This window comes from Petromyzon marinus, unplaced genomic scaffold, assembly GCF_048934315.1.
Source record: "Petromyzon marinus isolate PM22_M1 ecotype Great Lakes invasive population unplaced genomic scaffold, UKy_Petmar_22M1.pri1.0 PM_Scaffold_34, whole genome shotgun sequence".
NCBI lineage: Eukaryota > Metazoa > Chordata > Hyperoartia > Petromyzontiformes > Petromyzontidae > Petromyzon > Petromyzon marinus.
The window spans coordinates 49,199-76,228 of NW_027423324.1; the positions used below are offsets into that span (position 1 = coordinate 49,199).

The 27,030-nt window shown below is 44.5% G+C and overlaps 1 protein-coding gene across 2 annotated transcripts in view; it reads right to left on the reverse strand.

Annotated features, from left to right (window-relative positions):
• Positions 1-6,117: 6,117 nt before the first annotated feature.
• The window catches only part of LOC116938257 (uncharacterized), a 33,259-nt gene continuing 12,346 nt past the window's right edge, over positions 6,118-27,030 (reverse strand). The window contains exons 6-17 of one of the 2 annotated variants that reach the window (XM_076064147.1): positions 26,586-26,696; positions 23,988-24,055; positions 23,578-23,863; positions 22,185-22,460; positions 19,571-19,638; positions 19,161-19,446; positions 17,768-18,043; positions 15,487-15,554; positions 15,069-15,342; positions 14,572-14,847; positions 13,586-13,764; positions 6,118-12,908 (exon numbers count right to left, since the gene is read on the reverse strand). In XM_076064147.1, the coding sequence (XP_075920262.1) occupies positions 12,750-12,908; positions 13,586-13,764; positions 14,572-14,847; positions 15,069-15,342; positions 15,487-15,554; positions 17,768-18,043; positions 19,161-19,446; positions 19,571-19,638; positions 22,185-22,460; positions 23,578-23,863; positions 23,988-24,055; positions 26,586-26,696 (2,327 nt within the window). In that variant the 3' untranslated portion in view covers positions 6,118-12,749. The remainder of the gene's footprint in view (positions 12,909-13,585; positions 13,765-14,571; positions 14,848-15,068; positions 15,343-15,486; positions 15,555-17,767; positions 18,044-19,160; positions 19,447-19,570; positions 19,639-22,184; positions 22,461-23,577; positions 23,864-23,987; positions 24,056-26,585; positions 26,697-27,030) is intronic. The other variant, XM_076064148.1, reaches the window with a different exon arrangement.

Consider the following 27,030-nt stretch of genomic DNA (forward strand, 5'->3'; position numbering starts at 1 on the left):
GGTGGACACGTATGCTGTGAGCTCGTGAGAAATAAAATATAGTGTGGCCCCTCTGACTTCGATTGGTGGACTCACTAAAACTGTTGGCAGCGGTGGGATCATATGATGCCTCGACGCGGTAACAGGAAGGACCCCAACAGAGACCCCAGCGAAGAAGGGGAGGAACTTGTCTCTACTCCAAGCGCTCCGGACGGCCGTGATCCAAAGACAGCACAATCTGTAGGTGTGGTCGGAAGGGCCCCCCGAACCGTGAGATGATGGTGGTGAGCGAGGAACGACATATCCGAGAGCCCTCGACCCCATGACGGAAGGGAGCCCTGGGTGGTCTGGGTTGATCAGCTCACAGAGGCAGTCATGCTACTCCTGTAACAGTTGAGGGAGGACAAGGTGGCTGCTAGCCCGGCGGCGCCGACGCCACCCATGGGGTCCGACCGGGAAAACCTACTGTGGGGACGCCATGGGCAACAGCCACGGTGGGGTTGGTCACCGCCCAAGACAGACCACTGGAGACGACAATACCGGGGATGGGTGAGAGCATGGCACCACGACCAATGGGCTCCATTCTCACGGGGCCAGCAGGTCCATCGGAGGCTCCACGATTTAAATTGGCAGCGTCGAAACCACTGAGAGATGTTGAAGAGTTACCTCAGGAGGATTTAAAGTCAATCTTAGTGGGGCTGACACCGCTAGCTGCCATTGGAGGAGCGGCGACAAAACACCCCCTTGGCCCAGCGGTAATGACCGCTACAAGCTTTAGGGGTGGAGCATTGGAGCCATGTGGGAGGGTGCTGGTACAATGGTCAGAGGTGCAAGGCATCCGTAGCCCAGGCGCGGAATTTATTCAGCCCGGGGGATCAGAACAGTGACGAGGGGAGGGCGCCAATCGACCACGCAAGTTTGGCAATGGTCAGAAGTTTGTGGCTAAACGAGGGGACTGGGGAGCATTTGTTCGCCGATTTGAGGCCAGCTTAAAAACCATTGCTAAAGTCTACATCATAGACTGACAGTATACTCACTACGATAAAGAACCAGGCTACAGTCTATATTAGTGCTTTTTTTGTTTTAGAATGGATAGAGCACGAGGCACTGAAGGCTCTTCCCATGGCCCTTAGTGACGATGCTTTAATTATAATATACTCCTCCATACCGGCGGAGAAAAAACAACACCCTGCAAGCAGCTTACCGAGAGATGGAGTGATTTTTGACCCACTATCCAGCGCTAAAAGATTATTCCAGAACCGTTGGCGGGAGGAAGGAGAATCAGCTTTAGGCCTACAGAAGCTCACTCATGGCCCGAGCACCATCTGCTTTCCCAGGGCTGGACGTGGGGGCACTGCCTGCCCCCAATGTACGTGGCACATCTGTCGCAGGCAACACTGCCCACAGGTCCCCTTGGGGACCTCGCCCAAACTGCACCGTCCATGGCAAGCCCTGTAAAGGCCCCAATGTGTGTGGGTCCAATTGGGATGCCGGCACTGATATCTACATCCCACCCGTCTAAAGCTGGACCGGTCGAGGCCTAACATGGACGTGGTACTCCACCCGCAAGACCACCCATTACATGCACCAAAAACCGTGTCACCGCGAACATCTACACCTTCAACAACAACCGCCATTCGCCACTAAGTGGCGGTGATGTCAAAATGACGCTTGTGCCAGGCGATGTGCACATTGAAGCAACGTGAAGTGTCGAACGCCCGCTGGCACGAGGACATGGGGCAGACCCAGGTGCCACGGGTCGACTGAGACGACTGGATCATGCACAACTTGTGCCCCCTTCTGTGCCAACTTGCTGTGCTTTAGCCACCCGGCGCTCCGCTCGTTGTTGTGAGCGTCGCTCCTCCGCCCTCCATTGTTGTTGCAGGGCGACTGCCTCCAACTGCCCAGTAGCGTCCTTCACGAGCCTCCTCCACAGAGGCAGATCTTGACATCACTGCTACCAGCCATCGGCAAGTCCACTCAGCTCCACATCCTCCTGTACCACATCACTTAATCTCTTCTCTATCCCATGCCGCACCCATTTAGCCCCCTCGATCTGGCCAAACAAAAGCTGTTTAGGCATGCGGTGGCTGGGCATGCGGGCTACATTACTTAGCCAACGCAGCCTCGCCTGCCGGAGTAGCTCACCGATGAGACTTTGTCCAGATCTTTCAAGGATTTGTGAGCTCCTCACACAATCCAGCCTGATTAAACCCAGGACAGATCGTAGGCAGGCCAGCCTAAATGTTTCTAACCGGCAAAGATGTTCCATTCGGGGGTGTCCACGTTTCGCAAGCGTAGAGAAGGGAGGGAATGACTGTGACCGAGAAGACCTGAAGCTTTGTGTGGAGTGACAGACCAGGTAGCTTTCACACAGAATTATGCATCTGATTAAAATATAATGCCACTCGACTGATTCGGAGTGAGACCTCTGCTGCCAAACCAGAGCCGGTCATAAGCACACTGCCCAGGTATTGGAAACTCTCCACTCTCTCCACAACTGCCCATCGCCAATTGGGAGTTGTGGGGGTGGAGTGTCCGATGGTACAAAATACCCGGGAAGGTGCTTAGTTTTGGTGGTGCTGACCGTAAGGCCCCACCTCTTTGTGGCAAGCTCCAGGTTCAGCAGAATCGCCTCCAATTCCTCTGAGTGAGCAGCAATTATCAGATCACCGGCATACCTGACGTGGTTGAGCAATAGGGAGCCATCCCTTGACCACACCCGGGCATCAATCAGCCTCCCATTGTATCTGTAACAGATGGAAATTCCTCCGGTAAGCTATTGAAGGCTTCATGAACTGCGTGGTCGAAATAAATGTTAAATAACGTGGGAGCCAGAGGACATCGCTGTTGCACCCAAAGGTGAAAAGGGAATGGCTCCAACTCGCGGTTACGTAGTTTTACACGGGCCCGCTCACCATCATGAAGGTCCTTAATGATCGTGAACAGAGGGTCAGGAACTCCAAAAGCACGAAGGACAACCCAGATCCCAGACCTATTGATGGTATCATAGGCCTTGACCAGGTCAATAAAGCAGAGATATAGGTCTTCTTGAAATTCCCTACACCTCTGCTGTAGCAGACGGACAGAAAATATGGCATCTGAAACTGCATCTGAGCTCTGCAACCCTCTCCTCAGTGTGCCTGGAAAGGCGATGTTCAATAATCATTGCCAGGACCTTTGATGGCACACTGAGGAGTGAGATGCCCCTGTAGTTGGTACAGTCTGTGCGGTCCCCCTTCTTAAAGATGGGGACCACCGGGGCATCCTTGCCATCGTGCGGAATCCGTCCAGTAGTCCAGATTTGTGTTACGATGCCATATAGGACCGCCTGTGCACAAATGCCACCCTCTCTTAGCATTTCACTTGGGAGATCATCTCTGCCCAGTGCCTTTCCTGGTCTCAGACTCTGGATCGCCTTCAGTACTTCCTCAACAGATGGCACCTCAGCCAGCCACTCACATGCGGTGACTTCCAATATTTGAGGCACCGCAGCCTCAGCAAGGTCATCCCCACTTTGTCCCACGATGTTTTACAGGATGAGGGATTTCCCCTCCCCCAGGACCTCACAGAAATGCTCAGCAAATCTGAAAATCTGTTCCTTGGGGTCGGAGATTGGTAATAGGTGTGGTGCTGCAGGTTACTTTTTTGATGGAGTTAAAGAGTGATTTGTGATCGTGGGCCATTGAGGCAGACTCCATCTTCTCAGCAACCTGCGACCATCCTTGCAGTGCCTCGCAGCTCTCCAAACCTCCAAGCGAAGGCTGTGGTAAGCCTCCTCATTCCCTGACGTGGGATGCTGTAGACGATGAGAGTGGGCCTGTCGCTTTTTTGCAGCCAGACTGAACACCTCCTCTGTCAGCCAGGGTCTCTGTGGAGGTCTGGACCGTGTACCACAAGCAGCCATTGCAGCTGCATGAGCCACAGTCCTAAACCTCGCCCATTTCCCCTCGACATCAGGAGTCGGGGAAGATGCCAACCCCAGCCGCAAGCGATGATGAAATCTCGCTTGCAACTTTCATCAGCTAGCTGAGACCATGCCACTATGGGTTTGAATGGGGTCCTGGGTGTACACCTACCACCGGAGTAGAAGAATGGCAGACATCTTACAGATGACAAGTCGATGGTCAGTGGGCAGATTAGCTCCACGGTAGGTCCTGGTGTCAAGGACATGGGCCTGCATCCGCTATTCCGTCACTATGTAGTCCAGCAGATGTGCTTGCTTGGACTTGGCATGCATCCATGATGTTGTATGGATGGGCTGATGCCGGAACAGCGTGTTGGTAATTACAAGTTCATGGACTGCACAAAAATCTAGCAGCCTCCTGCCGTTGTTATTGAGCTGATCTGGCCCATTACTTCCAATCACTCCAGACCAGGTGCCAGCATCATGACCGACTTTTGGGTATTGAAGTCACCCAACAAGATGACTTTATCCCGAGGGGCCACTTTAGCTAGCACCTGTGACAGGAGGTTATAGAAGGCATCTGACTCACCCGTAGTGGTTTTTTGTTGATTCTGGACGAGCCCCGAGAGTAAGGATTCAGTCTTCTGGCTTTGCCAAATGGCATTTGGCCAGGAGACGTCATAGACGCCTGTCCCCCCGTGGCCTCCGGCACAAGCTTAATTTAAGTTTTAAATCGTGGTTTAGTAATAATTAATTGAAGGTGGAGGGGTACTAGCCCCTCGCACCCGTCCAGAGCCCCTATTTGGCCGCTGTGGTGGTTACAAACGCCATGAGGGGAATGGCCAATCTAAATTGGCTCTCCCCCAACGGGACTGCCCACCACAGCGTTGCTGTCTGGCACCAACGAGGAGGTAGGAGGTTGTTTTTCCCGGACTACCTACACCTTCACCTCTTCACTCCCCTTCATGATCACTGCCGAGGTCGGGGAAGTCACTTGCCATGACGCCCCAACCTCAAGAAGGATTCCATCCTTTCCCAGGACTGCCGATGACGAGGGAGGTGCAGCAGCATCCGCTGTTGCCACAGCTACATGGCCCGGTTGCCCGGGCATGGGCCTGGGCGATGCTTCCATGGTGATAGACAGCCAATGAATGCAAGACAACGGGACCGCGTATAAATATGACACTGTCGTTTTTTCACACCGGAGGTTGTTCGTCGGTTGTTCACATTTTAAGGTCCGATTGACCCTTTGTATGTACTGTCTTGTCTTACAAGTTATTCATTTACTATTATCTTAAATACTGTTCTGTATACACACATTTTTAATCCCTACACAAACACAAAGTAACAGTTCTCTCGTTGAGTTTGACATTGCTTGTTTATTGACCAAAAATAGTGTATTTTTCTTTCATTCCGTTGGATTCGTACAGGATGTGGTTTAGTCGAGGATGACGTTTTTTTCAGGGGGGAAGGGGGGGCGTGATGTAGTCCTATTTCTTACGTGATCCGAAGGTATAAATAATTACATGATCCGAGGTTACAGTGGGAGGATGTCGTCACAATGGAAAGGAGAGAGACGGCGGGAAGAGAAAAAGAGAGAACGCCCAGAGAGAGGGGGGGGGGGCATCATTTGAAGAGGTGTGGCGGATAGGGAAACGGAGTAGGGTGGATGCGTCCAACGTGCACCTCACAATAAATAAAGTATAGTGTGGCCCCTCTGCCTTAGAACGGTGGATTCTCTACACATACATACATATAACATGCCTACATACGAACATAGTGAGAGTCTAATACAGGAAGTCATAGAAGGCATCAGACTCATCGACTTTTCCTGCATCCCTCCACTGATGTTTACCTTCGGTGGAGGCATGAGCAACCACCATTCCTCGCCTCCGGTTGATGGGGATGCGAGCCCACAGTAGCCTGGGGCTTACAGGTCCACACACCTTACCGCCACGTTCCCACACCCCCTTCATTCTTGGTGAGCCACTCCCTGTTGTTTGGCATTTCCCTTCCACGAGTAAAGTACCATAAAAACAACCCCCGACCTCCTCAGCGGTTCTGCATGGTAACCACAGCCGCCCACGCGGTCTCTAGATGAGTGCGAAGGACCGGTTACCCCTTCACCCTCAATGCAATTACCGTGAAAACACATGAAAAATATTTCACACATACACACTTGCGTACATAGACACACGAGTGTACATGTAGTGAATAACTCGGAGACGATAAGACTTGGAAGCACTTCTTTATTAACGAGCACCATCGGGGTTAACAAACGTAATATTTAGTCCGTCTATTGTCGGCGATGTTACTCAGGCAGGGCAGTTGGTAGGCTGCCTGATGAGCGGCGCCCCGAGAAGGTAGAGACAGAGACGACGACGAGAAGAATGGTGAAGACGAAGAGAAGAATGTCGACGATGGACTTCAGCAGCACGACAGGAATCTCACTCCAACAACAGCCCCGAGGTGCCCCACAGGGACCCCTCTTATACTGTCAGCGTGGCCTGGCTCCGTCCCGGCCACGCCCCCTTTCTGTAGCCTAATAGCGGGTTCCTGGTGGGCCCCTTCTGTGACCTTTCCCCTAGATCCTTGTCTTGTGTATATCCTGGCCTGCTGACGTGAGGACTGCCGTACGCCTCAGATCTCCTTATCTGCCAGCAGACAGTGCTATGCCGCTACATACATACACAGCAGTGTACAATCAGACACATGAGTGGACATACACACGGGAGGCCGTCTGCTACTGCCTGGAAACTGATGATCATCTTTGCTGTCTTACGGTATTATAAACCACACTTTCAAGATATACCATTCAGATGATTATGTAACGTTCATGACAGCAATTATAATAATTTTGGTTGATTGAATATAACAAATCACCGTTGTTGTCGAGATGCACCCTTATCAACACGAGTGTCCTTAAATAAATTGATGAAACAACGTCGACACAACAGTTGAATGCAAAGTGCATGGAAGGCAAAGTTAAGAATAAAGGATATATGGATCCTAGGGGCGAGTATGAGAGATATTTCACAAATGAGAATGAGTATCTGAACCAGTGTGCTGTGGTAAAGGCAAACAAATGGATGTACGCACTTGAAAAAGGCGTGATGCACATTAATATAACGAATCCATTCACAACACTCATTGAACACACGATGCTCCTTGATCTTCAATAACGTGTACCAAGAATTATCAAGCTGAACTTGAGGCCAAGCTGAGCATGAGGCCAATATTCTCAATATTATAAGTAACGAGCTAAGTTATCCGGCTTCGCATGGGTCTCAGTAATCAAATGTAAGAGTAATGTCTTGGCATGTTGTCCTAGAATAATTTAATGCTGCAAATGAAGTCGGTAAACGTGTATTTTGTTACGGTTGTTTTTATTGTGTGATACAGTCACATGATTTGTTTGTTTGATATGAGGACAGCTTTAAAATGTGTTAACATTGGAGAGCTTCAGGATATACAATATTGGATGTATTGTCATCTAGTGCCAATATGAATTTTTTTCACATTGCCAACTCTGGAGCGACCAACATAGAGTTGGAATGAGAGAAACATGGGCTTAGCAGGCTTAAGCTAACAACTTTGAGTGATTGACCCTGTGCCTTGTTGATGCTAAATGCAAAACTGAGCTGGACAGGGAATTGAAGGAGTTTAAATTGAAAGAGCAGGTCAGAGGTAATGGCTGGAATGCGTGGAATTAATCCTGCTGCATGGTCAGTCATGATGGTCGATTCAATTACACGGGGCATAATTTTCTTCACAGATAATCGCGTACCATTGCAAAGTGTTGGTGGGTCTAGATTCCTAAGAAGCATGATGGGTGTGCCAATATTGAGGTTGGGTTTGTGTGGAGGCACACCAGGTGGTTGCAGAGAGTTGAGAAATTCTGTAGGGTAATTGGCTGCCTCATTAGTGTCCAGTACAGTGTCAATTGACCTGTATGTATGAGAAATACCTGGTAATTCAGAAAGGAGGTCGTTGTTAGTGATATTCACAGCGCCATTTTTTGGTGCGAGGATGCCTCTTTTGCATAGCCAATTGTGGTCATGTAAGTGGCGAAACATCACCAAAGACAACTTATCAAGTTACTGAAGTGTTGCAACTGTTGTGCCAATGTTGGTCAGAGAGAAACTTCTATCTGCATTGTCATTGCCCGTTTTGAGCAGACTTACAGCAAACTGTGGATTTGCCAGTGGTCCTGGTAATGTTGCAGGTAGGTGCCTCTGCGTTATCCAAATTAAAGTTCAATTTGAAGACAGATTGAGCTGTTCTTCAATCCTGTCAATAGTGACAGCAATGTATAATAATGCAACTGTATTGGAGATAATGTTGCTCTGCCGGATTTTGGCCAAAAGAAGATTTATAAATAAAGTTTTGGCAGAAATAAAATGGCACCACTGGCCGTGAAAACAGCAATAGTAATTTTGTTGAAGCCTTCTCTGTGGCTTGGAAGCAGACTTTGCTCATGCAGTACGATGTATTCAGTAAGCTGCTGCTTGTTTTAGTTGGGTTCTCGCAAAAGGCTATGTGGCACATTATTATCTTTGTTTTGTTCTGGTTCAGGAAGGGCAAAAGTTTAGAGGCTAGATCCACCTAAATCCTGAACTTATCTTCAATGATAATAAGAGCCTGATTGAAGATGGCATCATTGTAGTGATGTAGGAGGTTTGAATTTCGCACGTGCCTGGTGTAGAATGTCCTCTGCCAGATTCTCCTTGTGGTCGTGCCATAGTTGCAGAGGATTAGACACGGCACATGTGTGCAGCATGATGGCAAATAGGTTCCACACCATTGCTGGTGACAGAGTTGCAGCTGCCTCGTCCAAAGTGCTGTTCCATTGCTCATCATCCTCTAGCAGGCCTCGGAGTTGGCAAGCATATTGGTAAGTATCACAGATGGTGCCATCACCTGTTCGCAGCTCTTCAAATGACTTAGGCCGTTTGGCCTCATGTAGAAGCAGTCTGAGGTACAAGCATTTAAAATTGTTGGGATGTAAGTGTAAACACGGCCAAGTGCTTCACTGTTTTTTTTGTGGGTAATTTGACACATTTTGTCCAATATTGCGGTGCACCTACTTTTCTCGCAACATTCCATGTATAGCACTTGGGTACCTCATGATAAAGCAGTGTCTGATCAAAGCATCATCCCTACAGTGAAGGAAGAAAGCAGTGAGAGTTGTGTGTTGTGGGACTTGGGCTCGCGTATGTGCATGTGTCCATGAAGAAGACTCTTTTCCCATTCTCAAGGTGCACGCTGAGACAAAACACAGTGGGATGTCGCTCGTGAATGGGGAAGTTGAGGATTCTCAATATGGCTTCATTGGTGCTGATGTGTCTACCCAATTCAAAGTTGTTGAACCTCATGATGCACTGTGCCATCTGTTGTGAGGCCCAAGATAGCTATGTCAGATCCTTTGTTGACATACTTGCACACAAGCTTATCCCGAGCTCTCAATACTGATGGTGCATTGTCTTTGAGGTGTGTGCCTTTTGGCGTCATCTGGTCCAACACCATGTAAGACTGGGTACTAAGAAAAGCTGTCTCGGGTGTGTACCAATCAATTGCAAGGACAGTGCATACATTATCAGTGTTGTCTTTTTGTTTGCATTTTGACCGCAAGTGTTGCGGTTAATGCAAGCATAATCCCTTGTAAAAAGGTATCAGTTTTGTTGCCAGGTAAAAGGGTAAAAACATATTATTATATTTTGCTCCTGGCAAAGGTCTCAGTTTTATTGTTCAATACCTAGCTTTATTAAAATATTTGTGTTAGCGTAAATTGCCGTCATATTTTCAATGTACATCGAGTTTCTCAGACTAAAAAGGTAAATGTGTAAAATATTCGTCTGAGTTTGCTTTCCCTACTGATTGAAGCACGGGTTAGGAACACTGGCTTGTCGCATGTGGCATAACGTAATGGCCACGTTAACATCAATCAAAGGACGTCACAGGGGATCATTGTTCAGGTGACTGGGCCCAGCAGCAGCACGTTCACCACTTGTTGAGGTTGGCGGTTTGCATCCGGCAGGCCGTCCTGTTTATCACTGCGGGTGTATGCAATATTACGCCTCGTCTGATTCAGAGTGGACGTCAAAGATCCCTGACGTCATTAGAAACGAGCCAGCCATTGTGTCATGTAATTCGAGGACAATGTAATTCAATCGACCTTTCTGCATCGCGACTTTTCCCATGACGTTTTCGATATATCGCGGGGTCGGCATAAGAACATTTTATGGGAAATTTTGGGGAGTTTTGCGAAGGCCACAGACAACACGCGAAGGCTAGCAGACGACACACAAAACGTTTAGTAACTCATAAATGCATAAAACATATGTACAGTACTGTATAATATTAATGCATTTGATCTTTTAATACCATAAATATACCCACATTTTTTAAAAGGAATATTTTGTAAAAGTTTAAGTTTGCGAAAAGAACGCAAAAGCCAGTAGACGACACGCAAAGGCTGGATATGTAGAGATATCTTAAACCCCCCGGCAGGAGGTGCTCGCTCTACTCACCAAGGGGACCAAAACATTTTACGTGTTTTTTTCTAGATCGCGGGGGGCCTGCGCCCCTAACCCCCGCGATGTGGAAGGGTCGACTGTAGAAGTGAGGGAATTTCAATGGCCCTACCACAATAATAGGTAATTTGCATCTCTGCAATGTATTGTCAAAAAACCCTCACGAGGGAAATATTCAGAGTTCCAACTTGGGTGCATTGTTCACAAACTCTTCCATATTGATCCCGCTACACGCGACTTGCTGATCGACTGTGGTGCACCTGGTTTATACTGCTGATAATTGAAGCTACCATTTTACCTAGGAATGGAATAGAACCCATGCCCCTTGGATTGCAAGTCTAGTGTACGAACAATTGCACAACAACAGTAACATCTTTACAGCAACTTCATTTACCCAATGTAGCTGCGATGAACTGCCAGCAGGCAGTGACGTGGCCCAGCAGTCGCGGTTCATGGCCTTGTTAGAGAATTGCAGATTGAGCCGGGCGACCTGCCAGCATTATAGCTGCAGTGTTTATAAACCGTAAATACGACTCTGTGCCGTCCGCTTCCCTGGACATTAAATATCCCCTGGTATCAATCAGGAGCAGATCATTGTGTGCCGGCTGTTTTGTTCACATTCCAAGTCTAAAAATTACCCAAAAAATACCAAAAAATTACACAGTAACATCACCCCCTGCTGTGAAAATATTGCAACCTGTATCTGTGAAACTTAGTGCCTTTGTGATAGCCGAGATGTGTGCATGACAAGTGTACTAAATTACTTCTGCTCAACTTATCCCCAGTCAAATCTTGACTTAAAGCTTTCGTGACTGCAGGAATCCATATTCTTTGTGTCGCTTGTGTTGCAATGACAAAACGTTGTAGTTTTTAGTTATTTTTCTTTTTAACCTATCTACGTGACTTCACCCAAAGACCCAAAGAATATTGTCCCCAGCCCTGCTAAGGTCAGAAGTGGGCAGCATTGAGCCTCTCAAGATGGCTGCTTCTGAGTGTCCACCAACAAGGTCAGCAGTTTGCCAATGCAAAATAATCAATTACCTCTGCAAAGTTATGACGATTTATGTACGTGGATTACATCTGCATCACAACCCAAGCCTGTGATTTTGGCAGCCTTGAATGTACCTTGATTAGTCACCTGGCCATGGTAGCAGACTACAGTACTGCAAGAAATTGACACGTCGGCCAAGCACAAGCAAGACAGTTTCCAGTGTGTTTCACCTACACAACGTTGAAGACAACTACGAGCTCAAACTGCATCTGAATGCCCGGTTGCTAATGTATGATGCAGAGCCTTTCTTCCTTGGAGTTATGTTGGAGAGGAGTCTGGCATTCCTTCAACAGCTTAAGGTATCCAGAAAGTTGTGCTCACGGCACAGTCTTCTAGCAAGGCTGGACGCGTCAACCTTCGGCACTGTCGCCCACACACTACGTAGATCAGGTCTCATGATGGATTTGCAGTGAGTCCACCTGAGTCGCAGACCTTGTTCCATAGAGGCACCACATTTATCTGTAACACGTATACACAAAGGGGTAACTGCCCCTTTACCAGATACAGCCTAGGGTGGTGACCACCCAGGCAACTACACTATACATAGGAGTTACAGCTACGAAGGGTCGGACCCTCACTCGGGCCCCCGACCACGTGTTGAAGCCTTGTAGGATGTAGAGCTTCCAGCTTGTAGAATGCAGCGACCCCAGTCCCTCCGAGGGACCCACCTTATATCCTCCCGGGTCAGGGCCGGCTCCGCCCTCAGCCCATCTACCTTTGCGAGCATTCTAGCTCGCTCTTAATCCCCCTCGAGAGCTCTCCCCGAACACGTGATCACCCTTAAGCCCCCCCATCTGGGACCCTCTCTGTGGACACTCCGGATCACGTGTCTACGCGGTCAACCAGAGTGCCGTGGCCCAGGGCAACCCTGTCCCGACATTCTCCCGCTCCACCTTGTGATTTTTGCGTGGTGTCTGCGCTATCCCAGCGCTCACCAAGCCCCGCTAGGGCTGGTACTACACCCACCTATGGGGTGTACGCCATAACGGTGCATCGCATGCCATGCTCTGCTAGAACCGGCCTCACACAGCCACCCACACGGTCCATGATGTAGGAACATCGCATAGGACGGCCCTTCTGGGCCAGCACCATACAGTGACATCCCCGATGTCACTACATATTGGTAACGGTTTGTACAAGAACTTGAGTAAATAGAAGATGGTGGGGTATTCCACAGACAGGTAGTGTGAGGGAAAAAAGATTTAAACAACATTGGGTTCAAAATTCCATGAGTAACGATGTGCTCTAACTACTGCACCACATTTTTCCTGCACCCCAGTTAGAATTGCTCAAAAATGTCCTTCAATTGTGGGTAGGTTTCACGGAGATTCCACAGCACCATCCAGAATTGTTTGACATGTATTTTCACGCAAACCAGCTCCAGCACGTATTCAGTCGCCTTCTCGCTGCCTTGCCACTGCTCCCTTTCTTTCGCTTCCTACACCGACACAGGCACAAAGCGTGTTGCTTAGAACAGGGCGATGTTCCAGGCATTAGTAAATTTTCAGATCCACTGCCAGGCTACTCTGTGTGTGTTTCAGTTAAATGGCAGTGCTAATGGCAAAGGTTTGACTTCGTTTGATGCTTGTGCATCGATGACAACACAATCCGTTGATGATGTTAAAATTATCCAACTGGGGGCACAAATCAATGTGAGCAAGAGTTTATTATAAAGTTTCGCTGCTATTAGGGACTCGTCTTGAAGGATGTTGGCCAAATTGATTAAAGAGTCACCATAGAGTTGGAGGCAGCTAGTGCCAAAAGGCTTCACTTTGCATCTGGCCTCGCTGACAAGGCACCTCCCCATTTGCGATCCAATGACGTCATCATGCGTGAGGTTATCTCAGAATGTTACCCATCATGTGCCGTGTGAATTTTTTTTTATTCTGCAGATAGGAATGTGATGTTATTTTTTATAATGAAACACTTCCGAGGACACACGTTAGACATGTTCATAGAATACTTGGATCACCTACATGGAACATGTTAATGAGGGCCGTCGTATCTTCATGTTAAGGGCAGACTGCACACCATTCTACTCTCTCACCTTGTATTTTAACATTTTCAATTTGATCCTGATCCCCCTTTAATTACTACACCAGACCATGGACATACCTGCACATTCAAGTAAGTGAATATATTTCGGCTCTGTAGTTGAGACAGCAGGGGTATCACGTTGGAGTGCAGTGCCTGGATCAGCTCCCGTTTATAAGATCGAATTTTTTCTTGCAGCGAATAGTTGGTATACGTGTTCAGAAACAAGCTCGTCTTCTTGCAAAGCCTTTTAAAAAACACTGCAGTAAAAAAAGACAAAGTTAATGCTGTTTCAGCCTTAGAGATGGACAAGTTGAGGTTGGAGTGCTTTTGGAGAACGGAACTCAATCCTGAAAAGTAGCACCCATTTTCCTGAAGAATAACAATTTAATTAATTGTACATTACCTGACATGACATGGATCTGACACATGGACATAGACAGAAAGTGGAACACATGTATGCATATTCTTGGTTCTTTCGGTAAAGTCACGGAGATAGAAAATAAAAATAATAAATGTAAAATTAAAAAAATAAACTGAAAATAACAAAAGCTGTGTATGGTCTGAAAGACGTTCAACATACATGTATGCGTATGGTCCGAAAGAAGTTAAACATACACGCATACAATTTTGGAAGAAGATGCAATGTTTTAGACTGCTGAGAAAATTAATTAGGCTTTGTTGAGACAGGTCACTAGGAGGATTGGGAGCCTGGTGGTGGAGACTAGCGATGGAGTGGCAGACAGAGGAGGGAATGCACCAAAGGGTGTGCACAGCGTTGAGTTGGAGGCGTTGAATTGGCTAAGGTTCTGGAGCTATATGGAATGTATCACATGACTATGTGGATTAACAGTGGCTTGGGGATGCATTCATTCAGCAGTGGATAGAATATAGGTGAGGATGCCTCATAGAAATCGATTACAGGGCTATTAAGCAGGGTTAAAACTGTCGACTCGTTGACAACCGACTCCTTCGTGAGTGTGCTGGCCACTTGGTCACCCAGTGTTCAATTGGCCGTTATTTACATAAAAAAGCAGGAAGGCGTTTAAAATGTAGTAATTTCTCACCAAGAGAGCCCAGCCACTGCGTGACTTCAGGATACTTGTCCTGCACGGCTTGCAGAGCAAACAGCAGCTGGAGGCAGTCGTCATTGCCTCTGGATATGAAGTAGTTGAGCAGTGCCTCTGCAGACTTCTCACCATTATTCATGCCCTTGGCTTGAGTGAAGATCTTATTGGGAATTTGTACTCGACTCGTCAGCTGCAGCAGGAGATGTCGGGGGTCTTTAGCGATCCACAACTTCAGATCCAACTTCTTCTCTTTAATGGACCGCACGGACTCACCTGTGACAAACAGAACTTTGGATGCATTTTACATTTATCTTTTCATATGCATTGTCTTTTCGTTTAACTATCCTGTTATTCCAAAATGTGCCAAAAGAATAAAGGAGCAGGCAACATTTTTTTACTACAGTATTCAACCATTTTGAAAATAAACATTGGAAAATTGTACAGTTGTACAGTATCCGTGCATATGCACGATGTATTATTAGTGTGGATCATACCGTGCTTCTGAAACCAGCTCTTTAGTGGCTCGTAGTTCCTCCTCACATAGTAGAGACCTTTCCACAGTTCCCACAACGCCGTCTCTTCTTGGTTAAAGAAGTGATCTAGTATAACATCCACACACTCCTCTCCATGCTTGTTCTTGGCTGCTTGGCAAACTTCGTGTGGAATAGAATGTGATTCGTCAAAAAATTTCAGGAAGTGCGATGTATCCACTCCAATCCATTCCCTGAAATTCCCCTTGTTTTCTTGGATGAGTTTCAATGTGTCACTCTGATTGTGGTCGTGAATTAGAGAACATGGGAGTTAAGTTTGTTATTTATATATGCAATGGATTCCAAAGCACGCTTCATCCTAAGCATATATACTAAACAAATGAAGAGTGTTCAATGTGCATGCAAACTGCATCTAGTTTACCTGAATTCCATTTGAAAGCACATCAACACGTGGCACACTGATTCCATTGCTCTTTGTTTTGGTACTACCTGTGAATAAATATAATACTACTAGGTTACCATTGATTAAAGTGGACAGTTGGTATGGTTAAATATTTTCTCACTTCATAGCAGCAAATTACCTTATTAGAACTGAATAATAATGATGATAAACACAGAATGTGAGACACTGAGATGAGAGTGATGGAGGATATTTACATTACAAACTTTATAAAATGTTCTACAGACATGAACAGGAATTTAGTTTGAACAATTGCAATAAAGATCAAGATGTCTCTTGATGCTACCACGCATCCCCAGTACATTCAACCCTCTGCCAAATCATGCAGTTGCTACACAGTTGATAAGCGACCTCAAGATCTGCTTAAACTTTATCTCACTATCTACACGTCGGTCTTCCCTTTGTTGTTACACTTCTGGAGACCACGCCAATGCCTTTCTGAACGATTGGCCATGACCCATTGTGTACACACGTCCCACTCAGCGCAAACGTGTTTATCTAACGATATCTAAACCGCTTACAGATCATGTTCTCTTGCCAACTAATGCATTGCTTATGCTATCTTTTCAATACCTTTCTAGAATCACTCGTACATTTGTGATCAAATTGCAACATAATCTTATTTTCAAACTGGAAGTAATGTTTGTCATCACTATCATGGTGTGGTTGCTGGGACATGGCATCACGTGGTAATTGCTCCTTTTCCATTGTGTGCACGTTCCATTGGCATCTGAATCTCATCTGCCTCTAGTAAGCCACATTACCAAGGCTCCCAGTGCCCTGTTGTGGACAACATTGTCTCTCGTGATCATCATCTGTATGAAGGTAGAGTTAAGACTACAAAAATGTCCCACACTCATGAAACCGATCTCTGTAGCCATCACTTCCAGAAAGGTCACTCATGATGTTGCCCATCTTCCACAACAAGGACATGGAGTTTTTTTTTCTGGAGAGCAGAGCATTCTCAACGACCAAGGAAATCTCACTTCTAGACAGTGCTAAACCGAAGTTAAACATAACTAAAATAGAAGTGTAGCTAAGCACTGTCTCAACAGGTTAAAAGATACTCAAGAATATGCTAGCCTGCAGAAGTATATTATTTGGGTCTCTCGGTAAAGTCACGTAGATACAGTAGGTTCAAAGAAGTTAACAACAAAAATACAAGATACTACAACGTTGCGATCACAACACAAGCGATCGTCATCTTTTTTTTCCTCCTGATGACAATCGCTTGTGTTGTGATCGAAACGTCGTAGTTTTTTGTGATTTTTATTATTTTCTTTGACCATATCTACGTGACTTGACCAAAATACCAAAATAATATGAATTCCTGCCGTCACGAAAGCTTTAAGCCAAGATTTAGCCTGCAGAAGGATAGCATTATATGGTCACTAAAGCTTTAAACTAAGTGTTACAATTGGTATAATAGATTTGTTGAATATTACACGGGATTTTCACATGTATATATGCCAAGCCACACAACTTATCAGCTCAAATATGTATTATGTACATTTTATCAATCTCAACGTGTGCATTAGATATTTTTTGCAAGTAAAAAAAATTGTTTGGATAAAACTACCACGTTCTTAAAGTCAACTTTGTGTCATTCATCCATGATTAAACCAAAGAATCAAAACTTTATAGGATCTATGAATGACCAAACATCCACAAACTTCATGAGTAGTTGTACTGCATAAGTATAATGTGGGTTTACTCTCCAACACACCGGTGTGCTGAAGTTGTAACGAATTGGCATGTTTTGTAAATGTGACAAACCTTACTAAATTGGCTGCATCGGGTGGTGGCAGGTTTAACGGCACATTTATATCTAGATGATCTAACCCAAAAACCTCAATGGTCATGATACCGAGCTGGATAAGGTGACATTGCGTGTATGACTTCCCGAACATTGTCTTGATGATGTTTGCTGTTTTTAATAATGTTAAATCGAATTGATGAGTTTGGTCTTGAGGATTGCTCTACAACTTATCAGTGAGATGAATCAATAATAATTGGCATATTAATCGCTAGTACACAGATCTAACGACACAGATTTGGTGCTATTATTCCGTGGCCCAACCCAAAAATGAATTATGAATCATGATGTTGCAAAAACCTACGTGTTAAGATTACAGGGCTGCTGTGGCAGAGTTACGATTGTCTGCTTGTCCTCCAAATTATCATCTTTCCCGTTGTTTACATGAAAGAGGTGTAAGGCATTTTAAATAAAATAATAACTTACCAAGAGAGCCCAGCCACTGTTTGACTTCAGGATACTCATCTTGCACGGCTTGCAGAGAAATCAGCAGCTGGAGGCAATCATCATTGCCTCTATTGATGAAGTAATTTAGAAGTAGCTCTGCACACTTCTCGCCGCCATTCATGCCCTTGGCTTTAGCCAAGACGGCATTAGAGATGAATGTTTGACTCTTCAGATGCTCTAGAAGATGGTGTGGGTCCCTACTGATCCACAGCTTCAGAGCTGACTTATTCTCTCGAATGCACTGCATTGCGTCACCTGTGATTGACAGCGTTGAATAAATGTCACGGGTATTTTTTTCATTGCTCTTGACTTTTACCACAAGTGTGCTAAAAGAATCAAGAGGCGAAGCAGAGATGGGTTCATAATTGTACTCAAGCATTACGGCGTTTAACATGAAGCTGTTCAGTCACATGCCACTTGGTGAGTGCCATCTTGTTTTGTGGCACGGAACATAACTGATTAATTATTTGAAAGGGCAAGCACAAGCTGCAAAGTTGTACGGAATCCAAGCATATGAATGACTTTTATTCCTTGTTCATTGTGTAGTGATGTTAAATGGATCACTATGGCGCGTAGCGCCGAGTGCTGCAGAAATGGGCACAGAGCCTCACACACCATGCAGTACCATTCAATGCGCCACTAGGGGCATGGTACTGGGTGCTAGCAGAAGGAAGCCAGATGAGTACTACCGACAGAGTAGGGGATAACAGCCTCTGCCAGCGCCGCAGGTAATCGCCACAGAGTCGGTCACTGGGGGAGTGTGGTGGGGGTGGCTGGCGGCAGGGGGGGGGCATGCGAGGACGAGTCACCCCATCAGCGGGTTAAGCACGTGATGGGCTGGGGTGAGGAATGTGGGCCAAGGGTGAACGACGGGACACGGAAAGAGGAGCTGAGAAACGTCTAGACTCTAGAGAGTTCCCGAAGGGGGCGTGGTTAAGAGCAGAGCCAGAGAGGGAACAGGTGTGGTGTAATTCCAGAGGTAGGCGGGGCCAAGGGTGGAGCCAGGCCGCGCTGGGAAGGATAAAAGGGGAGCTCCGATCGTATATTGGGGCTGTCTGCAGGTAAAGTGGAACCCAAGTGATATATCTACGTCTTTGTCTTCGACATCGTGGGTCAGGCAGCACGTTGGTTGCTCTGACCCGATTATAGTTATCCTGTATGCGAGAGAAATAGGTGTATTGTGGTCCTATGTGTAACAAGAGAGATAGGTGTATTTAGTCTCGTGTGTAACGGTGTTGCACGAAGTGTAGAATTAACGTTGTTGCATCATAAATCGCGTCTCTGAAAAGATTCACTACAATTGTAACAAAAGCCATACAAAATCAATTCACTGCCAGTACGCAACTCTTGTTATAATGAACGTGGGTCATACCTCGGTTGTGAAGCCACCTCCACAGCTGCAAATAGTGCTTCCTCACAAAGAAGAGTGCTTCCCACAGTTCCTTACAGCCTGTGTCTCCTTTTTTTAAGAAGTGGTTCAGTATGTGCTCCACACACTCCTCTCCATGCCTCTTCCTGGCTGCGTTGTAAACGTGGTGAGGAATCCACTCATAGTCCTTGAGATGCTCCAGGAGGTGTGAGGGATCTACTCCGATCCAGGCCTTGAGATTATCTTGGTTCTCTCGGATGAGTTTCATTGTTTCACTCTTCTGGCTCCCCTGTAGTGGAGAACACGGGATCTGATTAATGAGGGATGAAGCCCACAGCTGTCCTTGTGAGTAAGCCTACACAATGAATAATGAATGTTGGAGTCAATGTGTAAACATGCTGCGTTCATTGTACCTGAACTTCAATGAACACAAGAGCAGCAAGTTCTTCGCCTTTATCATTATTCTTTCTATAAGTAGTGCCTGTGAAATAAATGCCGTAAAATTAAGTTACAAACGATTCACTTAATACTTCATATGGTTGATAATTTCCTTCTGGTAGCAGAGCAAAACATTCAATTATTGGAACCCATATTCAATTCAAAGTGGTCATTTATACTACGAACATTTTAATACTGTTTTGAAAATGTCACAAATAAGTGGCTGCAGTGTTGCCGAATGAAAAGTAGTATTGAACGTTAGTGTCCAATCAGAAGTAATCAGTAGAAAACAACTAAAATAGAAGTGTAGCAGAGTGCTGTGAAACTGCAGACCAAGAAAGCAGCAAAGTCGTTCCCCACATTGTGCTGATGGACGCTAATCAGTGTCCCGGTGTTAAAAAGCATTTTTAGTGTCTCCACCACAAATTGATTTTCTCCCGTTCCCTTGCCGTTTCCACTCGACTCCTCAGCAATGATCTACGTTCATCATTCCCTGTAGTAGCCTTCTGGCTTATCTCTACACCTGCCACTGCTGAACAGTTCTTCCGAATATGATATTCCTTGTATCTTCCTAAACAAATATTAATCTCACGTTATTGCAAGCATCATATAACCATCTTCTTTTCTACCGCAATTCCATGATCTCTTAGTAAAGGACAAGTAATAAATATAACCTCATATAATAGGTCTAACCGGTTTATCTGAGCAAATGTGTAAAGGGGTTTTTTTAAAGAACAAAGCCTGTTGAAAAATATGGATTTGGGAACCTCTAACATGTTGTCAAAGGTAGGAAAATTTTCGATGGCCACCAAAAATCTCAGCTCATAGTCAACAAACATAGCTGTCCATAAAAATAATTTTGGGTTAGATTGATATAAATGTTTCGTTAAACCCGACACCTGACACAGCCAATTAGCAAGGTTTGTTAAGTTCACAAAATATGCCAATTAGTTACTAATTCAGCACACTGCTGTGTTGGACCTTAAACCCACAATATTTACAATTTGAATATGACGTTTCGCTGGTGATTACAACCAGCTTTGTCAGGTGATCATCAAAAATTGTGAAGAAGTCTTCCTGTTTCAGTCGTAAAGAGAGTAAATGTGAAGCCATCATTGTGAGCATATCAGGTGCCAAGACTATAGGGGGTTTAATGTAGTAATATAAATTACAATGGATCATGTTAACCTGAGAATATGCATTACCAATTATTAGTTGGGTTATTCACAGGTAACAGAAAGGTCACTCATGATGTTGCCCATCTTTCACAAAAAGGACATGGAGTTTTTTTTTCTGGAGAGCAGAGCATTCTCAACGACCAAGGAAATCTCACTTCTAGACAGTGCTAAACCGAAGTTAAACATAACTAAAATAGAAGTGTAGCTAAGCACTGTCTCAACAGGTTAAAAGATACTCAAGAATATGCTAGCCTGCAGAAGTATATTATTTGGGTCTCTCGGTAAAGTCACGTAGATACAGTAGGTTCAAAGAAGTTAACAACAAAAATACAAGATACTACAACGTTGCGATCACAACACAAGCGATCGTCATCTTTTTTTTCCTCCTGATGACAATCGCTTGTGTTGTGATCGAAACGTCGTAGTTTTTTGTGATTTTTATTATTTTCTTTGACCATATCTACGTGACTTGACCAAAATACCAAAATAATATGAATTCCTGCCGTCACGAAAGCTTTAAGCCAAGATTTAGCCTGCAGAAGGATAGCATTATATGGTCACTAAAGCTTTAAACTAAGTGTTACAATTGGTATAATAGATTTGTTGAATATTACACGGGATTTTCACATGTATATATGCCAAGCCACACAACTTATCAGCTCAAATATGTATTATGTACATTTTATCAATCTCAACGTGTGCATTAGATATTTTTTGCAAGTAAAAAAAATTGTTTGGATAAAACTACCACGTTCTTAAAGTCAACTTTGTGTCATTCATCCATGATTAAACCAAAGAATCAAAACTTTATAGGATCTATGAATGACCAAACATCCACAAACTTCATGAGTAGTTGTACTGCATAAGTATAATGTGGGTTTACTCTCCAACACACCGGTGTGCTGAAGTTGTAACGAATTGGCATGTTTTGTAAATGTGACAAACCTTACTAAATTGGCTGCATCGGGTGGTGGCAGGTTTAACGGCACATTTATATCTAGATGATCTAACCCAAAAACCTCAATGGTCATGATACCGAGCTGGATAAGGTGACATTGCGTGTATGACTTCCCGAACATTGTCTTGATGATGTTTGCTGTTTTTAATAATGTTAAATCGAATTGATGAGTTTGGTCTTGAGGATTGCTCTACAACTTATCAGTGAGATGAATCAATAATAATTGGCATATTAATCGCTAGTACACAGATCTAACGACACAGATTTGGTGCTATTATTCCGTGGCCCAACCCAAAAATGAATTATGAATCATGATGTTGCAAAAACCTACGTGTTAAGATTACAGGGCTGCTGTGGCAGAGTTACGATTGTCTGCTTGTCCTCCAAATTATCATCTTTCCCGTTGTTTACATGAAAGAGGTGTAAGGCATTTTAAATAAAATAATAACTTACCAAGAGAGCCCAGCCACTGTTTGACTTCAGGATACTCATCTTGCACGGCTTGCAGAGAAATCAGCAGCTGGAGGCAATCATCATTGCCTCTATTGATGAAGTAATTTAGAAGTAGCTCTGCACACTTCTCGCCGCCATTCATGCCCTTGGCTTTAGCCAAGACGGCATTAGAGATGAATGTTTGACTCTTCAGATGCTCTAGAAGATGGTGTGGGTCCCTACTGATCCACAGCTTCAGAGCTGACTTATTCTCTCGAATGCACTGCATTGCGTCACCTGTGATTGACAGCGTTGAATAAATGTCACGGGTATTTTTTTCATTGCTCTTGACTTTTACCACAAGTGTGCTAAAAGAATCAAGAGGCGAAGCAGAGATGGGTTCATAATTGTACTCAAGCATTACGGCGTTTAACATGAAGCTGTTCAGTCACATGCCACTTGGTGAGTGCCATCTTGTTTTGTGGCACGGAACATAACTGATTAATTATTTGAAAGGGCAAGCACAAGCTGCAAAGTTGTACGGAATCCAAGCATATGAATGACTTTTATTCCTTGTTCATTGTGTAGTGATGTTAAATGGATCACTATGGCGCGTAGCGCCGAGTGCTGCAGAAATGGGCACAGAGCCTCACACACCATGCAGTACCATTCAATGCGCCACTAGGGGCATGGTACTGGGTGCTAGCAGAAGGAAGCCAGATGAGTACTACCGACAGAGTAGGGGATAACAGCCTCTGCCAGCGCCGCAGGTAATCGCCACAGAGTCGGTCACTGGGGGAGTGTGGTGGGGGTGGCTGGCGGCAGGGGGGGGGCATGCGAGGACGAGTCACCCCATCAGCGGGTTAAGCACGTGATGGGCTGGGGTGAGGAATGTGGGCCAAGGGTGAACGACGGGACACGGAAAGAGGAGCTGAGAAACGTCTAGACTCTAGAGAGTTCCCGAAGGGGGCGTGGTTAAGAGCAGAGCCAGAGAGGGAACAGGTGTGGTGTAATTCCAGAGGTAGGCGGGGCCGAGGGTGGAGCCAGGCCGCGCTGGGAAGGATAAAAGGGGAGCTCCGATCGTATATTGGGGCTGTCTGCAGGTAAAGTGGAACCCAAGTGATATATCTACGTCTTTGTCTTCGACATCGTGGGTCAGGCAGCACGTTGGTTGCTCTGACCCGATTATAGTTATCCTGTATGCGAGAGAAATAGGTGTATTGTGGTCCTATGTGTAACAAGAGAGATAGGTGTATTTAGTCTCGTGTGTAACGGTGTTGCACGAAGTGTAGAATTAACGTTGTTGCATCATAAATCGCGTCTCTGAAAAGATTCACTACAATTGTAACAAAAGCCATACAAAATCAATTCACTGCCAGTACGCAACTCTTGTTATAATGAACGTGGGTCATACCTCGGTTGTGAAGCCACCTCCACAGCTGCAAATAGTGCTTCCTCACAAAGAAGAGTGCTTCCCACAGTTCCTTACAGCCTGTGTCTCCTTTTTTTAAGAAGTGGTTCAGTATGTGCTCCACACACTCCTCTCCATGCCTCTTCCTGGCTGCGTTGTAAACGTGGTGAGGAATCCACTCATAGTCCTTGAGATGCTCCAGGAGGTGTGAGGGATCTACTCCGATCCAGGCCTTGAGATTATCTTGGTTCTCTCGGATGAGTTTCATTGTTTCACTCTTCTGGCTCCCCTGTAGTGGAGAACACGGGATCTGATTAATGAGGGATGAAGCCCACAGCTGTCCTTGTGAGTAAGCCTACACAATGAATAATGAATGTTGGAGTCAATGTGTAAACATGCTGCGTTCATTGTACCTGAACTTCAATGAACACAAGAGCAGCAAGTTCTTCGCCTTTATCATTATTCTTTCTATAAGTAGTGCCTGTGAAATAAATGCCGTAAAATTAAGTTACAAACGATTCACTTAATACTTCATATGGTTGATAATTTCCTTCTGGTAGCAGAGCAAAACATTCAATTATTGGAACCCATATTCAATTCAAAGTGGTCATTTATACTACGAACATTTTAATACTGTTTTGAAAATGTCACAAATAAGTGGCTGCAGTGTTGCCGAATGAAAAGTAGTATTGAACGTTAGTGTCCAATCAGAAGTAATCAGTAGAAAACAACTAAAATAGAAGTGTAGCAGAGTGCTGTGAAACTGCAGACCAAGAAAGCAGCAAAGTCGTTCCCCACATTGTGCTGATGGACGCTAATCAGTGTCCCGGTGTTAAAAAGCATTTTTAGTGTCTCCACCACAAATTGATTTTCTCCCGTTCCCTTGCCGTTTCCACTCGACTCCTCAGCAATGATCTACGTTCATCATTCCCTGTAGTAGCCTTCTGGCTTATCTCTACACCTGCCACTGCTGAACAGTTCTTCCGAATATGATATTCCTTGTATCTTCCTAAACAAATATTAATCTCACGTTATTGCAAGCATCATATAACCATCTTCTTTTCTACCGCAATTCCATGATCTCTTAGTAAAGGACAAGTAATAAATATAACCTCATATAATAGGTCTAACCGGTTTATCTGAGCAAATGTGTAAAGGGGTTTTTTTAAAGAACAAAGCCTGTTGAAAAATATGGATTTGGGAACCTCTAACATGTTGTCAAAGGTAGGAAAATTTTCGATGGCCACCAAAAATCTCAGCTCATAGTCAACAAACATAGCTGTCCATAAAAATAATTTTGGGTTAGATTGATATAAATGTTTCGTTAAACCCGACACCTGACACAGCCAATTAGCAAGGTTTGTTAAGTTCACAAAATATGCCAATTAGTTACTAATTCAGCACACTGCTGTGTTGGACCTTAAACCCACAATATTTACAATTTGAATATGACGTTTCGCTGGTGATTACAACCAGCTTTGTCAGGTGATCATCAAAAATTGTGAAGAAGTCTTCCTGTTTCAGTCGTAAAGAGAGTAAATGTGAAGCCATCATTGTGAGCATATCAGGTGCCAAGACTATAGGGGGTTTAATGTAGTAATATAAATTACAATGGATCATGTTAACCTGAGAATATGCATTACCAATTATTAGTTGGGTTATTCACAGGTAACATAGTGGAATGAGTTTATGTTCACGTTGTTGTCCCTCCCCGAAACCTATGATTAGGATACATTAGATCTGAGATTATTCATATTGATCGGGAAAGCCTACGTGCTGCTAAAATGTTTATATTGAAGGTTAAGGCATTCATTTCCTATGAAAACAAATATTATTTATTGAAGAAAAATGTCCAAATATATTGGAGGCACAGACATTGTAATTCCGGAACACACATGGCATAGTGGCAGAACGATAGACAATTACAATTTTCATAATATCTGGATTTGCAAGTTAGTAACATTTTAAAGGAAACTTTTATGATGGAAACATTAGTCAAATTGTAATCTCATCTAATATTCTAGGCCTTATTAGATTCCTACAAGTCTCCAATACATGAAGTGCTCTCTCAGTTTGTATCTGATTCTTCATCAGATCCTGCATCATGTTACTATTTATACTTTCTCTTGTTCAACACTATCACTGAGCGTGTTTGGTAGAGGTGCGCTTGTCTATTAGAGTGATGAACAGTTCCCTCAAGGTGAGCTGCGATTAACTAGACGCTGATCAAGAGTTAACTGCATTTGTTTTGAAAGCGTTTAACATCGTAAAAATTCTGGTAATTTCATTGGCAGAGTATTGAGTGAGATTCATGTATTTTGATTTAAAGCTTTCGTGAATGCAGGGATTCATATTCTTGATTCTTTCAGTAAAGCCACGTAGAAGGGAAACAATAAAATAATAAAAATAATAAACAATACAATTCTCACGACGTTTCGACTGTAACACAAGCAATCATTTTGCTGTGGTTTTCACACCTGATGATGCTTGCTTGTGTTGCAGTCGAAACGTCGTGATAATTTTATTGTTTTATATTTTTATCATTTTATTGTTTTCCTTCTACGTGACTTTACCGAAAGGACCAAGAATATGAGATTCATGTCGTTGACTAAACTACTGATTGTGAATATGCACGCATTAAGAACTCAGAATTTGGAGTCTTGTTTTGTGGCACGAAATTGAGATTAATGTTGCAGTGGCTGCAAATATACAACAATTAAACTGATGCAAGATGGCTCATTAAGTTCTGGTCTCGCATAATGAGATAGTAAAGTACATGGGTATGGTGTATTTTAACAATCAAATATAGGGAACACCTTACTCTTTTGTGTCAAAATATGTATGGTGAGAAATGACTTAACAATTATCTTAGTATGTAACAGTTTGTCTCTGAATATCATTACTTAGAGCATGCACCTGGAAGATCTCAAGCGGTGTCGCCATGGTAGCATAAGAATACATTTTTATAGATTCATCCCGTTTTGGATATAATAATGGAACACTATACTTACCATAATGCTCCGATGTTTTTTTCAAAGTCAGCCATTTCCGTTTTTTCTTGAGTAGAAAGAGACTAAATGCAGACAGTACCAGTCCAAGGATAGACCCCAAAACTATAGCTGCTGCAGGTGCAGTGTAGTTTCCCAAAGGATGAGAAACAAACATCTGTCAAAACCAGAACATTTGAAGTCTAATCCACACCTGCTGATGACACATATCAGATCACATTATGTGTACATTTATTATTCGCACCATTCTTTTTTTGCAAGACTCTCATGAAGGAAGGTGCGGTGTTTCATAGACACTGTCTGCAATACGTTCTCAATAGGGAGCGAAGCTGCTATGTGGCTTCATGCACTTAACTCAATTGTGGGTACAGTAAACACTCACTATTCGCGAGTTCTGAATCCGTGGGTTTCGCGAGTAACTAAATGTATAATGACAATAAAGCCTGCA